Source organism: Pan paniscus, chromosome 15, assembly GCF_029289425.2.
Source record: "Pan paniscus chromosome 15, NHGRI_mPanPan1-v2.0_pri, whole genome shotgun sequence".
NCBI classification, from domain to species: Eukaryota; Metazoa; Chordata; class Mammalia; order Primates; family Hominidae; genus Pan; species Pan paniscus.
This window is the reverse complement of record NC_073264.2, coordinates 22,240,695-22,258,851: the sequence shown is the minus strand read 5'-3', so window position 1 is coordinate 22,258,851 and position 18,157 is coordinate 22,240,695. Positions and strand designations below refer to the sequence as shown.

The 18,157-nt window shown below is 44.9% G+C and overlaps 1 protein-coding gene across 1 annotated transcript; it reads right to left on the bottom strand.

Moving 5' to 3' along the window:
• Positions 1–13,416: 13,416 nt before the first annotated feature.
• EDDM3A (epididymal protein 3A) lies at positions 13,417–15,501 on the bottom strand. Its single transcript, XM_034937239.3, has one exon. The coding sequence runs from the start codon at positions 14,401–14,403 to the stop codon at positions 13,816–13,818; it is 588 nt and encodes a 195-aa protein (XP_034793130.2). The 5' UTR covers positions 14,404–15,501; the 3' UTR covers positions 13,417–13,815.
• Positions 15,502–18,157: the final 2,656 nt, after the last annotated feature.

The following is an 18,157-nucleotide window of genomic DNA, read 5'->3' as shown; positions in this document are numbered from 1 at the left end:
TCAGCCTCCTGAGTAGTCTGGATTACAGGCACCCGCCACCATGCCTGGATAATTTTTTTGGTATTTTTTAGTAGAGATGGGGTTTCACCATATTAGCCAGGCTCATCTCGAATTCCTGACCTCAGGTGATCCACCCACCTCAGTCTTCCAAAATACTGGGATTACAGGCATGAGCCACCTGCGCCTGACCGGTTGTTTGCAAATTATCTTTCTTGTGTCCGGGGCAGTGCATAACGGAGGTGTGGGCAGGCAAGGCAACTCCTTCTAATAGGGCCAGAATTTCCACTGGGTGCTTAATGTCCTTGTCTCCTGATGTCAAGAGGCCTCTTTCTTCCCAGATGGCTCCATGAGCATGTCCTTTCATGAAAGCGTAGCTGGAATCAGTGTAAATGTTTTCTTGCTTCCCCTGGGACAGTTTAAAGCTCTGGTAAGAGCAATTAACTCAGCCCTTTGTGTGGAGATAAGGGCATGGGCTTGTATTACCCTGTTGGTGGTCACCATGACATACCCAGATCTGTGTTGTCCATCTTTCATGAAACTGCTCCCCTAGGTTACAGTTCTCAATCTGGAGCATCCAGTGGCTGGTCTGACAGGTCCTGCCTGCTGGAATAGACTGCATGAACAATTTCTAAAATGTCATACTCTAACCTGGAATCAGGTTCAGTAGCTGGGAGCAGTGAGGAAGAGTTTAGAGCCATGGAGGTTTGCAAGGTGATATTTCAGTCATCCAAGAGGATGGCTTGGTATTTCCCCATTCACCCCACAGAGAGCCAGTAACCTCCCTTTTGTTCTAGCAAAGTCAACACCTGATGGGGCACAAAGACAGTGACCTGCTGTCCCAGGGTAAACTTTTCTGCTTTCTGTAGGTTTCACAAGTGACTGCCAATGCTTGAAGGCAAGGGTCCACCCTTTAGTCATTTGATTCAATTGTTTAGAAAAATAGAGTATTGGCTGTGGTGTGTCTTCAGCTTCTGGATTAGCACACCTAGACTGACCTGTGCTTTGTTTCTTATAAACGTAGAGTTTGAATGGCCTTTGGGATTCTGGCAATCCCAGCACTGGGGCTGATACTAGTTTTTCCTTCATGATATTAAATCTGTGTTGGCACTTGGCCGTCCAAGGCAGGGGCTCAGAGTCTAATCCCTTTAGGGTTTCATGAAGGGTCTTAGTCATCAGTCCAAAACTAGGACTCCAAATCCAACAGAAGCCAGCCATGCCTAAGAATCCTTGCAGTTGTCTCCTATTTTCAGGAGCTTTGATGGCTCCTCTTGCCTTTCTTTAACCTGAATCTGAGATAAGTTTACTTTTTGTTTACAGATTTGTAAACAGACACTTTGTATCCACTCTGGGCCAGGTGGTTTAGAACTAGGATGGTGTTAGACAAACATTTTTCCTGCTTGAGGCTATCTATAAGTAAGTCATCTACATAGTATAGCAGGACTCCGTCAAGTTTTGTTTTGAGACGGAGTCTCACTCTGTCACTCATGCTGGAGTGCAGTGGCGCAATCTCAGCTCACTGCAACCTCCACCTCCTGGGTTCAAGCGATTCTCCTGTCTCAGCCTCCCAAGTAGCTGGGATTACAAGCACACGCCACCACTCCCAGCTAATTTCTTGTATTTTTAGTAGAGACAGGTTTCAGCATGTTGGCCAGGCTGGTCTTGAACTCTTGACCTTGAGTGATCTACCTGTCTTGGCCTCCCAAAGTGCTGGGATTACAGGTGTGAGGCATCGTGCCTGGTCGTTCTTCTTGTTTTTTGAGACAAGGTCTTGCTCTGTCATCCAGGCTGGAGTAGTGGTATGATCATGGCTTACTGCAGCTTCAAACTCCTGGGCTCACATGACCCTCCCATCTCAACCTCCCAAGTAGTTGGGACTACAGGCATGTTCCACCATGCCAGGCAAATTTTTTGTTGTTGTTTTGAGAGAGTTTCACTCTTGTTGCCCAGGCTGGAGTGCAATGGCATGATCTCAGCTCACTGCAACCTCCGCCTCCCAGGTTCAAGTGATTCTCCTGCCTCAGCCTCCTGAGTAGCTGGGATTACAGGCATGCGCCACCACGCCCAGCTAATTTTGTATTTTTAGTAGAGATGGGGTTTCCCCATGTTGGTCAGGCTGGTCTCAAACTCCCAACCTCAGGTGATCTTCCTGCCTTGGCCTCCCAAAGTGCTGGGATTACAGGCATGACCCACTGCTCCTGGCCCAAGGCCAGTTTTTTAATTATTTGTAGAGACAGGGCCTCACTATGTTGCCCAGACAGGTCTTGAACTCCTGGGCTCAAGCAATCCTAGTGCTTCAGCCTCCCGAAGTGCTGGGATTACAGGCATAAACCACTATGGCCAGCAAGGAAGGTCACTTCGGTCTTTAGGTCCTGCCATTCAAAAGTAAACAATTGTTGGGATGCAGAAAAATGCATCCTTTAGATCCAACACTGAAAACCATCTGTAGTTTCCAGGTATAGCAGTAAAATATATGGGTTAGGTACCATTGGATGAATATCCTGGACTATTTCATTAATAGCTCTCAGGTCTTAAATCGATATTCATTGGAATGTGGCTTTCTTACAGGCAGGATGGGAGTGTTATATAGGAACTTATAACGACAGGTCAGTCCATTTTCCAGAAATTTTTGTAGGATAGATTTTATCTCTTCTGAGGCTTCCTTTTTTAATGGGTGATTTTTTTTTTCCAGGGCACTCCAGCCCCCTCTTTTATCTCCATGTGCACTGGCTGCATGTTTCTTGCTTTTCCTGAGACCCCCGTCTGCCCAAATGCAATATTCACTCTTTTGCAGACTTCTGGGGAAAAAGCTTTTTCCTTTTTCATCTCAGGGTGAGTGAGTAGCATCTATAGTCGCAGTGTCTGTTCTGGTGGGACCTGCAGGTATAGTTGCTGTTTTTCTGGGGAAAAAGTTACTTGAGCACTTAATTTGCCTAGTATGTCTTGTTCTAGCAGGAGAATCAGCCATTTTGGCATATAGAAAAGGCTGTGCCTTAGTTCCAGGTTTTCCAGTTTGCATTCTGAAGGTTGTAAGAAAGCCTTTTGTTGCCTTCCTCCTGCAACCCCTGTCACAGGCACAGTCATTTTGGTGCTCTTTGCCTCTGGGGTGTTAGGAACTGAGTAGGTCACTCCCTTTTTGACCAATAAATCAATTAGTTTGTTCCCCACTGTCAATTGCACCCAGGGCTTTTGTGAGGAAATTCCTCATTCTCTATCAGAGCTGTAGTCCTGGTTCCACCATCTGCTGGTGGGTCCTTTCCTTCGCGCTTTCCTCCTTTTTTGCGGCCCTTGGCTCCCTTCATTTTGGGGCAGTTAACCTTCCAGTGGCCCTCTTCCTTATGATAGGTGCATTGGTTGTGGCCCAAAGGCTTACCCTGACTTTTCTGGCATGGAGCCTTCTCTGCTCATTCCACATATATGGTGCCTGACTTGTATTTCTTTGCCATTGTACACTGTGAAAGCAATGTCAACTAGCTGAGAAGGGGTAATTCCAGTGCAGCCTCTTTTCTTTTCTAGCTTTCTCTTTATAGCAGGGGCACTCTGCTGAATGAAAGTCTTATATACCAACCTCGAATTCTCAGGGTCTTCTGGTTTCATATCAGTGTATCTGCAGAAGGCTTGGTAAATGCATTCTAAGAATTCAGAGCGGTCCTTATTTGCCTTTGAATGACTGTCTGAACTTTATTGAAGCTCTTTTGGTTTGGCGCCCCCTCCTGATTCTGACCTGAATGCATGCTTGGTAGTGTTCCAGATGGGTCATGTCCCCATCTCAATTGGGATCTCAATTAGGGTTTGTACCTGGAATTGCCCCTGCAGGATCAGAGATATTGTTTGTCTCATGGAGGTGATGGGCCTCTTCATTTGCCTTCTCTATTACTAGCCTTCTTTCATCTGTGGTCAGAAGCATAATAAAAAAGACCAAACATCTGCCCAGGGGGGCTGGTGGGTAGCAAAGATGGATTCAAAGAGATTAGTCATTTTCTGGGGGTCTTCTCTATAAGGTGGTTTGGAGCTTTTCCAATTTAGCAAGTTGGATGTTGAAAATAGGCTGTAAGTCCAGTAATGTCTGACAGATGGCACTTCTATGTGTGAACCACCCATAGGCATCTGCCTAAGTGGGAATTGCCCTGCTCCAGTCACAGTATTGCCCTGTCCAAACAGAGTGCCCTGTTGCGTCTTGGAGGGACAGACCATTCCAACTCCCTCATCATATTGAGATGGGGCAGTAGCCCCTTCCTCCAAATTTGGAGCATCATGTGGTGATGGTGAGGCAGCCAAGTAGCTGTGGAGAAGGTGGTGCAGCAGCCATGGCGGCAGGAGCTGCTGGGGCAGCTGGGTTTAAAGCATTTAAAAGAAATCTTTATCCCTTTGCTCCTGCATCTGGCTATCTGGCTTATGAAAGACCCTCTTCTCATCTCTTTGTACAGCCAGCAGAAGCCCCCTGCCCCATCCTGAATCCTGATTTTGCAATAATATGAGAACTTGGAATAAGGCATTTCTTCCCATTTCCCAGATCTCTGACAAAATAATTCTGACTGAATTAAAGTCCAGTACAGGGTACTCCTGTTCAGAGGCCAAATTCATCACCCTATCTGTAAGAAGTCTAAACAGTATCGTAGGCCTGGTGAGGTGGCTCACGCCTGTAATCCCAGCACTTTGGGAGGCCAAGGTGGGCAGATCACCTGAGGTCAGGAGTTTGAGACCAGCCTGGCCAACATGGTGAAACCCCCATCTCTACTAAAAGAGATTAAAAAATTAGCCAGACATGGTGCCTCGTGCCTGTAATCCCAGCTACTCAGGAGGCTGAGGCAGGAGAATCTCTTGAACCCTGGAGACAGAGGTTGCAGTGAGCCAAGATTGTGCCACTGCGCTTCAGCCTGGGCAACAGAGTGAGACTCTGTCTCAAGAAACAAACAAACAAACAAAAAACAATATTGTAATAATAGATCATCTTATTCTTGGTCATGAGCTCCTAGCTATAAGCCCTCCAGGTAGCGAGAATGCGACTCAGGGGCTTCTAGAGGGCATTGAGACCTTGTTGCCCGTTCTGGCTTGGTTCCTGTACCTGTACCACTTGACCCTGCTGAAACAGTGGTGACACCTTCTTGTCACCGCTTTGTTTCTTCTGCTCCTGTACTCATCATCTCCCATAACTAGACTTCTAGAAGTTGGATGGATCTTCCTGACCTCACACAACCAATGTGAGTAAAACCACTCACAGTTCCAATAGGCACGATTGTGCAATTCCTGCCACACAGCACAAACAGTCAGAGAGATCAGAGAATGAACTTCTTGGACAGATAGGGGGAGACTGGCAATAATATCCGCTACCACATCAACCTTGTCCCACGTTCAGCTGTTGCTGTGCTCAGTGCTCTGATAAAGGATGACTGAATGGCAACAAAGGGGGATGGCAAATCAGAGACAAAAAGGGGAACAAGGGTTGGAGCTGGGATTACTTAACGACTTACCCCAGGTGTTTTCAGCCTTGTTTTCACACAGACAGCATTGAGCACTGTAAGCAGGGTGACAGGCCCACTTAGATAACCTGCAGAAGAGTCCACCCACTTCTTTTCCCCCACAAGGTCTGGCACAGCTGTAAGATATACTTTGGGGTCCTAGAAAGATGACTTAGTCAAAGTGGTAGAGATTGTCCCCCTCCAGGGCTAGGTCCCTGGATTGACCGGGGACTTATGCAGGTCACCTTGCAGAGAAAAGAAAGAAAGAGAAAGAAGGCTGGGCCTGGGGGCTCACATCTATAATCCCAGCACTTTGGGAGGCAGAGGTGGGCAGACCACCTGAGTTCAGGAGTTTGAGACCAGCCTGGCCAACATAGTGAAACCCCATCTCTACTAAAAATACAGAAATTAGCCGGATGTGGTGGCACTCACCTATAGTCCCAGCTACTTGGGAGGCTTAGGCAGAAGAATTGCTTGAACCTGGGAGGCAGATGTTGCAGTGAGCCGAGATCACACCACTGCACTCCAGCCTGAGCAGCAGAGTGAGACTCTGGGGAAAAAAAAGAGAGAGAAAGAGAGAGATAGGTATGGGCCCAATGTAGATGCTGCACACTCACACAGTCACAGATTCAGACAGTGCACTCCCAGATAGATCCCAACTGAGAGGGGCTACATACAAATCCTGAACGCTTTTCTCAACCTCAGATGGCCCCACGAAGAGCCAAGTCCAAACAGAACAGAGCTCACATGGTGCCACGGATGGTGTACACACCCAAATGGCATCACAAGCAGCTAGGTCCAAACAGAACAGATCCCAAGTAGCATCACAGAAGAGGCAGAGGGGATCCAGGTGAACTCTGGTTGACTTAGCTAGTTCTGAAGTCCATTGACTTCTTCAGATGTCACTTTCCTTGTACCAGAGAAGGATAGTAGGTAGCAGACACTGTGACAGGGAGAGAAGGGAGGTTTCTCGAGACAAAGGTATCTCAGCAGCTTCAGGGAAATTTCCTAGTGCCCCAGCGATGGAGTCAGATAGCCATGAGCAGCTGGTATTCGTTAGTGTTTCTTGTCCCATCTCATAGCATGAACGGTTAAGCCCTGGCACATTTCTGCAGCCAATTGCCTCACTTGTTGGAAATCAGATCAACCGGCTCAGACCACTCAAAACACACAGTGCTTCCCGTATGGGCCACCAAATTTGTAACCAAATTCAGGCTCGGCTGCTTGCTGTTTGCAAAGCCAATAAGAAGGATGAGATGCAGTGAAAATAACCTTATTCCATAGCTGGCAGTTGGGGAATGGCCAAAGCTCATGCCTTAAAGGAACCATTTCAAATTTTAGACTGGAGAGAGGGACCCTAAAAGGAACTTGTAATGGGTGGCATGCAGGGAGTGGTGCTGGGTACAAGGTCTATGTGTCTTGTTCTGGTGGCTATATTGAGTCGTGGTCCACCTGGAGCATGGGCTGGCATCATCTTAACAATGGCCAGGTTGTTGACTAGCTGCCTTAAAGTAGCATCTGGAATTTTGCAACTGGGTTTCCATGCCTAGTTCTGCCTGAAAATTAGCCCCTGGAACTTCTAAGTAAGCACATAATTAGATACCAGCTTACAATTAGATAAATGTGTATAGTATAAGGGAGTGTATGGTGGGAAAGGGAGGGAAACAATCTTAAAGTATGTTTCAAGGCTATATATTAAGACTAAATAGGGAAAAAATAAACTTTTTTTCTTTTTATTCCCTGAACGCTTCAAAAATATATTCCAGAAAACTTGAGGGACTTTCACTGGGCTTATGCCTTACTCCCTGAACTTTGTTAAGGCTCCTGTGCTTTGGCACTCCTTTACAGAGTCCAGCCAGAATGTGATCACAATAATGCTTGAGCTTGGGCCTCTGCCCAGTGTTAACATTTTACCTGGGGCAGCTGTGGGCACTGCAACCTAAGATGACCTTACCCGGTTACTGGGGGAGTCAGCATGCAAACACTTGTCTCTGGCTTTTTTAAGACCATTTGTCACTCCTCAGAGAGTAAAAGTGTGTTTAACAAAGTTTGAACATTGGCTCAGGTAGGATTGTGGGATATAGGATATAGAAGAAAACAAATATAGAAAAGAACAAATTTTCCATTGGTTTTGGACCATCTCAACAGGTGACAATACTATTTTTCTTTTTTTTCTTTTTCTTTTTCTTTTTTTTTTTTGTGATGGAGTCTCGCTCTGTTGCCAGGCTGGAGGGCAGTGGCACCATCTTGGCTCACTGCAACCTCTGCCTCCCGGGTTCAAGTAATTCTCCTGCCTCAGCCTCCCGAGTAGCTGGGACTACAGGCACATGCCGCCATGCCTGACTAATTTTTTTTTTTTTTTTTGTATTTTAGTAGAGATGGGGTTTCACCATGTTGCCCAGGCTGGTCTCAAATTCCTGAGCTCAGGAAATTCGCCCTCCTTGGCCTCCCAAAGTGCTAGAATTAAGGCGTGAGCCACCGTGCCCAGCCGACAATACTATTTTTCAAATTTAACAGATCAGAAATAGAGAATAGAGATTGTACCCAAATGAGCCCCATGGGTTGCCCTGTGTCCTCGTCAATGCCTCCTCTAGGAAATTGTTGAAGGGAAAATTGTCCTGCTGGAGCTGAAGTGGCTCCCCGGCCAAATTGGAACCTCTGACAGGTGTGAGAAGGGGAAATCATTCCTGCATCTCATCATTCATGGCCTCTTGGTCCCTGGTGGGGACTATGACTCCGGTGCCAGTGGCCTGGCCATAGCTCCTTCACCAGGTGAAGGAGGGAGCACCGACAGCTCATTTAACTGATCTAGCAAAGTATCATCTTCCCTTTCCTATGACTCCAACAGTACAGGCTTAGTAACAGTCTCCTGTACCATAACTTTACATTTTTCTGTATCAGCTTATATTGCCAAAGCAATGCAAAACACTGTCCATAAGGGATTTCTTTCCACTTTTCTTCCTTGTTACAAAAGAGGTCTAGATGCCAGATGACATTATAACTAAGGAACCCATTTTTGGCCACTTTTCCCCCACATTCTGATGGGTGAAGGGGCCAGGTTGTATTACAAAAGTAAATGTTTTTTTCTTTTAATGGGTTCTTAGGCAATGGATGCCCAATTTTGTGAAATGCAGCCTAACAGCCTGCCTGGGAGAACAAAATTAGCATTTTTCATATTAACCAAGGTAAAATTACAATTAACATACAAAAAAGACACAAACACCAGTTGCTCCACTCAATATCTGAGTGCCTTTGATCCACTCCATGTGGGGAGGGATGACCTCTAGCCAGCAATGCAGTGAATGGTCACTCGTGATGAAGAGGGAGCAGAAGGCCACCCTGAACTAGGCCACCAAGCTGCTGCTGGTTGGTCCGTTGGCACTCACCAAAAGCAACTGCGAGGCAGAGAGGATGGGTTCCCTGAGTCAGGCCTACTGAGCTTCAGCTAGTGATTCCTTTAGAATGCCCCCTGACACACAGGTAAATGGGACAAACAAGAACAATAATGAGACCTCACAAGTCAGAAATCAGATTTCAGAACTGAGACCAAGAGGCCCAGGAGTAGTTCCCCTGGACAGTGCCCTGTGGGCTCCTTCCAAGTGGGAAAGATGCCCTTGAGCAGGGAGGGCCCTTTGTATATGTGGAGGAGGGTCAATGGGACCTCCAAAGAGGTGACAAAACCTCTAAGAAGTCCAGCAGATCAGGAGAAGGAAATGGGGATGTTGCTTGTGCTTGGGAACACACAGCAAAGATGTCTTCCATTTCCAGAAACCATTCCTCCCCTGCAAGCAAGCCTGAGCTGAAGGTTGGCAGTGCCATGCTGGCAAGAAAGATTCCAGAGACTTCGGTGGATCTCCAGGTTCACCGCAGTGGCAAGAAGGCATTAAACCAGAGACAAATGCCCATGAGGAGCCTCCAGGCTAGCTCTTGTTAGAAATTAGAAACAAGATTTGGCACTGCAAAAGGAATTGCAAATGGAAATTTTCTCAGCAAGGCAAATTTACTTCTACAGAAGGATGCAGCTTATGCCAGTTATGATTGCAAGAGCACACTGAGCGGAGTAGGGCAGGGGTTTTTATTCCTAATGCAATTGGTTCTTACTGCTGTGTCCTTTCTCCATTGGCTGGGGTTGGAACGCACAGTCTAAGCTGACCCCACTGGCTAATGTTTGAAATTGAACACAGCTATCTAGGCAGGAAGGGGAAGGCTATCCCTTATGGCACAAGGCATGTCTAGGCTTTTCAGGGCATGTCAGTGTGTGGAAAGGGTTGTTTACAGCACGGGTAACTATAGAAACTAGAGAAACAAAGAACCAGAAGAACAGAGAATTAAAACCTTTTGAAGAGGAATTTATCATCTCTGACACTCTCCACTAAATTGTAACCACAATAGATTCATTGCCTGGTGCCCAGCAAGTCAACATACCAAATAATGGCGATAGAGGCAGAGAAATAGTGTAATATTCCTAGGCAGTCAAACAAGGGGATGGGAAGAAAACTCAAATTTGCCTCCCTCAGAGGTTTAAGGGTAGGGTTTGTAAGGGGTTTGGACCCGGCTGAAGTGTGGGGATTTTTGATTCATCAAGAAGTGAGGGATGCAGTCATGGGGACAGGGGGATGAAGAAACTGTAATCTTTTGCTGAGCCAATTCCTTGGTGGGGGTCTTTAGACTGGTTGGCATCAGCTGCAACACTGAAATTCAAGATCTGAAACACCTTACAAAATTCTTGGCTGGGCATGATGGCTCTCACCTGTAATCCCAGCACATTGGGAGGCTGAGACGGGTGGATCACTTGAGATCAGGAGTTCAAGACCAGCTTGACCAATATGGTGAAACTCCATCTCTACTAAAAATACAAAAATTAGCCAGGCATAGTGGCAGACACCTGTAATTCCAGCTACTCAGGAGGCTGAGGCAGGAGAATCCCTCGAATCTGGGAGGCGGAGGTTGCAGTGAGCCGAGATCACACTACTGCACTCCAGCCTAAGCAACAGAGGGAGACTCCATCTCTAAATAAATAAATAAATAAATAAATAAATAAATAAAATACTGGGAAAGGCAGAGAAACAACACAAAGCCAATATGCGAATTGCCTTTAAATGTATATCACTTTGTATAACACATTCAGCTGATATACAAAGCTAATATATTAATTGCCCTTAAATGCACTTTCCTCTTGTACTGTTTTGAACCACTATCTGCTAACCTTTTAGTAAAAGCAACTTTTAAAGAGTTACTTACATGAGGTACTTGTGAGAACCTATTTTAGGAGACCAGAATATGCCACCACAAAGTATGCTCTGTAGCGCAAAGATTATTTTGAACTGCTTATTTTGAGAAACAGGATACACAGGAAAGCTCTGAAAATAGAGTACACGTTACCCTTCTGCAAGGTAAATGTGCATTCATAAGGGAAACCTCCATTCTTATAGATGTCTCCTTCTCTGTGCCAGAAGGAGAAAGGTGACTCTAAATCACAAGAGACCCTTCTCAGTGGAGAAGGTACTCGACTCAAATCTACATGACAAACCTTTCCCTCATTTACTATACTTTTCCTGGTCATCTCCCCGTGACTTGCTCCCCACGGGCATTTTCCTTAGCTTTAGCTGAAGATGTCATTTAAGCCCAAGTTCTAGCCACCGCTTTGAGTTACTCTCTTTCTCTCATGTATACATGAGATACACATGTTACCACATTTCTGTTTGTTTTTCTCTTCTTAATCTGGCTTTTCTTATGGGGCCCCAGCTAAGATCCTAAAAGGGTAGAAGGAAAAATTTTTTCCCTCTCCTACACTATATTTTGAAGAGCATTTATCAAATGAGAAAAACAGTATTTTTTCCCCATATGTAAATTGATCATTGATGAAGAGCTACTGGTTTAATACTAGTCTCTTCTGAGTTTGGTTGGTGGAGATTGTCATCCCCAGGTGTCTGCTCCTCCCCAGGTGCACTCAAAAATTGCAAAGTTGAGGAACTGCCTTTGGTATATGATGACCAATCTAGATACACTGACTACTCATTGAGGTCAGAGTTCTAGGAAAGTGTGCAGTCACCTCATGAATAATGTTAATACTTTGGTCTTTTCCCTGATTGTTTCAAGGCCAGAGCCCTATGTTTCTATGAAGCAAACATGTTTATTATCAGATAAAATCATTTGTGCTAATGTCTTCTACTTGATGTGTCATCCTTAGGAAATGTAATGCCTTAGCCTGTTTAACGTGCATTGACCTTCTTAGAAACATTCTTAAGGAATTAAGTCTAATAGAGACATCTGTAAGTGTGTGGTTGATGGAGGAGGTGTTCTTTTTCATCCTGGATGTGTATAGCTTTTATACAGATGACAGCCTACTCTATTTTTGTATGAGAAATTCCCATCCCTAGAGTCAGGGACAGCAGATAATTGATGGGTTCTTATAATGATTGTTTATCATAATCAAAATTAAAGTACAAAACCGGTGGGTGAATGGGAAAGGAAACAATTTTCACTGAGTACCTATTATAAGCCAGAAACCATGCCACGTGTTTTATACCCAGTCAGCTCTGCCTATACCCAGAAATCTGAGTGGGAACTAAGCGTGTCACACTGTTAAAATCTACAATTTCAAATCTAAGTTGTTGGAACTCTAAATTATTTGGAACCTTAAAGGAAAGTGATTATGGTGCTTGAGTCATGTACCAGGCAGCTGTAACTAAGGCAAGTGTATCTTGCCTTCTCTGATTAGAGATTAAGCCTGTTTCTTACCTGCATTTGTGAAGGGGTCCAGGGAAGACTCATCCCCTCTCAACTGCTGATGTTCATTATGGATTAACTCCCCTCTTCCCTTTCTCATGCAAAGACTTCATCGCTTTCACATTGTCTTTTTGTTTTGTTGTTGTTGTTTTGTTTTTGTTTGTTTGTTTTCACGACAGGGTCTGGCTTTGTCACCCAGGCTGGAGTGCAGTGGCACAATCTCGGCTCACTGCAACCTCTGCCTTCTGGGCTCAAGCCATCCTCCCACCTCAGCCTCCTCAGTAGCTGGGACTATAGGCACATGCCACCATGCCTGGCTAATTTTTGTTTCTCTTTTGTAGAGACAGGGTTTCGCCATGTTGCCCAGGCTGGTCTCAAACTCCTGAGCTCAAGCGATCCAACCATCTCGGCCTCTGGGCTTTCACACTGTCTGAAGATAGAAAGTTAAATACACTCTTTAGAGTTGGAGAGAATTGAAAAACAACTATAAATAGAACAAGTCATGTGGTGGGGGGACAAAAGTGTAACCAATTAATTTGTTGTAACTCTTGAACCAGTCTGGTATAGAAAATGTAATCCTTTCTCACTTCTTTCTCTTTTTCCTACATAAAAAAGAACTTAACTTTTAACTTTGGAGTACTGACCCCATTTCTCTGGAATCTGTGTGCCACAGAATGTCCATTCCCAGCCTTTCACTTTAGTAAACTCTTTTTTTTTTTTTTTGAGATGGAGACGGAGTCTTGCTCTGTCGTCCAGGCTGGAGTGCAGTGGCGTGATCTCGGCTCACTGCAACTTCTGCCTCCCAGGTTCAGGAGATTCTCCTGCCTCAGCCTCCCATAGCTAGAACTACAGGTATGTGCCACCAAGCCTGGCAAATTTTTGTACTTTTAGTAGAGACAGGGCCTTACCATGTTGGCCAGGCTGGTCTCAAACTCCTGACCTCAGGTGACCCACCTGTTTCAGCCTCCCAAAGTGCTGAAATTATGGGCATGAGTCACAGTGCCCAGCCCACTCTTTAAAACTGGATTTTGACCCTTTTGATTATTTCAAATTGCTACCACGATGAGTGCTTACATCACTACTTGTCTCCAGTTTAGCACACAATCATTTATATCCACATGATATACATAAACATATCACATACATTAGACACAGACACATAAAGTGCACATTAAACCCCTTGCACAGCCATAGGCAAAAATAGCCTAGATCACCGATACCCATACCAATCACACGATACATACTCTGCACACATAACATATATAAGCATCACATACGTTAGAATAATATATTTTATTTAAGAAAAGGAGGGTCGTTCAGCTTGGGTAGGTATAAAGAGAGTCAATATCAGGAAAGTCTTAGGTTAGTCGAGGACAGATGCCATATGAGCTGAATCTTGGAAAAAATGTGGGTGTAAATTAGGCAAATTAGGACAAAATTGTATTACAGATACAGAAACCACACAAAGATTTGGTATCAAGAAATCACGAGGTACATAAACTCTAAGTAGTTGGAAAACACTGACACATAAATGTAAGCGGGGAGTGGCAGGGGCTATTGATGGAGGCAGGGCCCACCACTTTGGAAGCACTGAATACTCTACCAATATCTGAGGATGTGCATAGACTTTCTAGTTGCTGATAGGTTCTATAATCCTCAGGTCTTCTATGTTATCAACATATCCATCTATGCCACAATGGAATTCAATGTAGCTGAAGCTTCTGCTCTCTGTGTACCTATTGTTGTACTTCTCCCAGTGACACTCGAGTACTTTGAGGGCACCTGGGGCCCATACATATGCATTTCTATATCGGTCGCTCCCCTTCTCATTGATGCATGCACGCTGAATTTTGAACCATAAGCTATAGATGAACATATGAAAGCTCTTGCCTTTCAGAGCCTCTTTTTCTCTCATGAGGACATCACATTTGTACTCTTTGAATTCTCGACTTGGACTTAAGTAATGAAGTTTTATGAATTCTCTCCAGTAAATGTTGTTACTGTATACACACAGCCTGCAAAGGATGCAAAGCAGGGCCGAGAGTATGCCCCAAATCTTTAGAGAGGATGTCATCTCAGTCACCAGGTCCACCTGCGTGTCTACAGGGAAGAGAAAGAAAAGCATTATCCAGACTATACTCAGAGAGCTGAGCTCCCCCTTAAAATTCCTTTCCCTGCCAAGCAGGTACTCGGGCACTATATTGCTATTTGGTTCCATATTAGAAGATGATGATTCTCATTAAAGAAAACAGTTTCTGGGCTGGGCACAGTGGCTTATACCCGTAATCCCAGCAGTTTGGGAGGCCAAGGTGGGTGTATCACCTGAGGTCAGGAGTTCGAGAAACACCGTGGCCAACATGGTGAAACCCCATCTCTACTAAAATACAAAAAGTAGCTGGACATGGTGGCTGTAGACCCAGCTACTCGAGAGGCTGAGGCAGGAGAATCGCTTGAACCTGGGAGGTGGAAGTTGCGGTGAGCCGACATCACACCTCTGCACTCCAGCCTGGGTGACAAAAGCAAAACTCCGTCTCAAAAAAAAAAAAAAAAAAAAAAGAATACAGTTTCTAAGAACTAAAAATATGCTTTAGCCTGTGAGAGCCAAACACAAATTTGGAAAATATAGATAAAGTACCTTTTGAGAATTTCAAATATCTCCTGTCTACCCTGTCTTCTACCCAATTTGAGGAGCCAATCACTATCGAGCTCTCTTTTACCAAATAAGCTCTCAGGAGATCATGTGTCCAATAGAAAAATGACATTTTAAGCGTATTGTCTGCAAAGTGGAAAAGATTGTTGCATTTTAAGGGAATGTAGAAGATGAGTAACTACTTGGGAGGTGGTTCCTAGGCAGAAGGCATTGATTCTGGAAACCACAGCCCAGGCTGCAATTGCACTTCTCTGAAAAATGATGTTTTTCCAACCTTGACTTCCTTATAACACTTTCCCCAAAGTCTGGGTGAAATACGTGATCATTATTAACTATCGGCATCCCTTCTCAGAGGCCACTTCCCTAATTACTGCTATTACAAATGATCTTCATTTGTTAGAGCTTATTGACAATGCCATCATAAAAGGACATCAGTTTAGAACTGTTGCTGTAATCAATCAGGCACCAAAACTAAAACAGTCCCCCACAGAGCTACTGTGGTCACAGCATAGGATGTATGGTCGTTTGAAAAAGTTATCTCTTTACCAGCTATCTGTCCTCATTTGCCATGAGGAGTATTCCTGGCCCTACTGAACCTCTAGCCTGATTCATAGCTCTGAGTATCGGTGTCCTCAGATAGGCCTAATCACAGCTCCCTACAGACCTGCAAGAGTCTAATGAGATGCAAGCGTGTGAGAGCACTTCTAAAGATGTCAAATGCCCACATCAGACACAGGGTTCCTCATCTGTGGAACCCTGTCCTGGTGATAAAGGCCTACACAAGATAGAAGAGTAGGATGCAAGCAGCTTTAATGCATTGTGCTTAGGAGGACTGGCGGTGAAGGAAGGGAGGGGCAGGGAAAAGCTTCTATCAGTGGGACTGAGGCTGACCAGAATTCAGACCTTTGTTTTCCATGATTTGGATCCTTCTCCATTGTTTGCTATCTAAAAGTTCAATCAGCCTCCTTCCAGTGCTCCTGGCTGTCCCCCGAGCAACCTCAGCAGAGCCCTTCTTACCCTACTCGGACTCTGAGTTCAGGTCACTGATTGTAGTGCGGATCAGCGTGTGGATCTGAAGAGCAGAGTCTGCGTCCTCCTCCTTTTCTCAGAGCCCTGGAAATCTACAGCAGTGGAGAAAGGAATAGCAGGGGGAGCTGCAGGGCTCCAGCTGATTGGTAGCGGAGGTGGTGATGGGGAACAGCCTTATTATGTGAACTTGTCCCTGTATCGTTTCATCTGGAACACTTGGGTTCACTCAAACAGTAGCCTCGAGCAAAGGCTACAAACATCAAAGGCTGAGCCCTGGGCACAAAATGATTGCAAGACCCTAGGTGACCCCAGAAAGGGGTTATCTGGTGTTATCAGGAGACAACTAGAGACTTAGCTCTGCTCGCAATTCTAACAAACTTCTGGGGAAGTCCCTGGAGGGTTATGCTATGTTACATGGGAACTTCACTGAGGAAAGCCACCTTTTTTTTTTTTTGAGACGGAGTCTCGCTCTGTTGCCCAGGCTGGAGTGCAGTGGCGAGATCTCGGCTCACTGCAAGCTCTGCCTCCCGGGTTCACCCCATTCTCTTGCCTCAGCCTCCTGAGTAGCTGGGACTATAGGCACCTGTCACCACGCCCAGCTAATTTTTTGTATTTTTAGTAGAGACGGGGTTTCACCGTGTTAGCCAGGATGGACTCGATCTCCTGACCTCATGATCTGCCTGCCTCAGCCTCCCAAAGTGCTGGGATTACAGGTGTGAGTCACTGTGCCTGGTCTTTTGCCTTTTTTTTTTTTGACAGGGTCTTGCTCTGTCGCCCAGGCTGGAGTGCAGTCACACAAACACTGCTCCCTGCAGTCTCAACCTGCCAGCTCAAGCAATCCTCCCACCTCAGCCTCTTGAGTAGCTGGGACTATAGGTATGCAACACCATGCCTGGCTAGTTTTTTGTATTAATTTTTGTAGAGACAGGGTTTCACCATGTTGGCCAGGTTGGTCTTGAACTCCTGAGCCTAGCTAAGCCTCAACACATCAACCTCTAAAAGTGCTGGGATTACAGGCATGACCACTTGGTCAGGCCAGAAAATCACTTTTAATGTTGTGAATTGTGAGACCTTCATTGAGAGGTGAAAGAATATCTAGTGAAAACAGTGGCCAAATAGCTATGAATGATTAGGTAGCCAGTATCTGAAATTTCTCTACTCAGTTTTCTAATTATAACCTTTAGCTGTTTGGTGACACTGTACTGCTTACTATTAAAATGTCACATAGCCTAGCCATAGTTTCTACAATGCTACTATATGTAACATCTGACTGCGAAGTATAGGTCACAAGGTGCTGGCTAAGTTGTTTTTCAGGACCTCAAGATTCAGTCCTGAACTCAGCTCAAACTGACAAGACCACAACTTCTTCAACTGAGTTTGTGCAAGTGTTCAATGGTTACTTTTAACATCACAGCCAGAATTTTCCACCATATTTTGCATGCCAACTCCCCACAAATTGGCAAATGTGACCAATACTGGTTCATCAACACTAGTCAAAGTTACGATTTATGAATAAAGTAAGACTCTTGCAAATCTTTTCTAACAACACTTCCAAAGGCTGCTCCTAGCCAAACCACCTTAGTTGATTTTCTCACTGGGCCACCTTATTGTTGGAATGACAGAAGGTTCAGTTTATATCCAGAACTTATCTTCAAACCCCCACTCCTGTGAAGCAGTCCTTGAGTAATAGAAAATCATGTGCTGATAGACTGGATGGACGGGAGATAGTCTTAGAGCAGGTTCTGTGCATCCTTCTACTCTCTAGGTCTTTGGGGGACAGGGGAGAGCAAAACAGGAACAATTCTGGGCCTCTGAATTTGGATGATTTGAGAGGCGATTCTCAGGGAAAATCAGTTTTTTGTCATGTGCCCACACATCCAGAGCTCTTTCCAACAAATGTGCATTGTCTTCTATTGAAGACTTAAATTCAAGTAGTGACTCAATGCATGTAGAGAGGTGGGAGAGAGAAGCCACCTGAGCCAGTGTATGAGCCAGTGTTTCTCAAATACTTGATATTCCACTTTTAATATGGAAAAAAAATATCATGGACTCCAAGCATACATCCATGAACTCTCCTATGAGCTTTTTGGATATAAACCCAAAGTCCTAAAGCTTTTTGGATATAAACCCAATTAGGAGGCCATCTAAACTAAACTGGGGAAAAGCATATTGTTATATTTACAGAAATTAGCCACTATGAATGCAGCCCAGGAAGGTAACCCAACCAGTATTTCTGGAAACCACCTAATGGGTCTACTTCCTAGGGTTGTCTACCAGCTTGTGTAACAGAAGC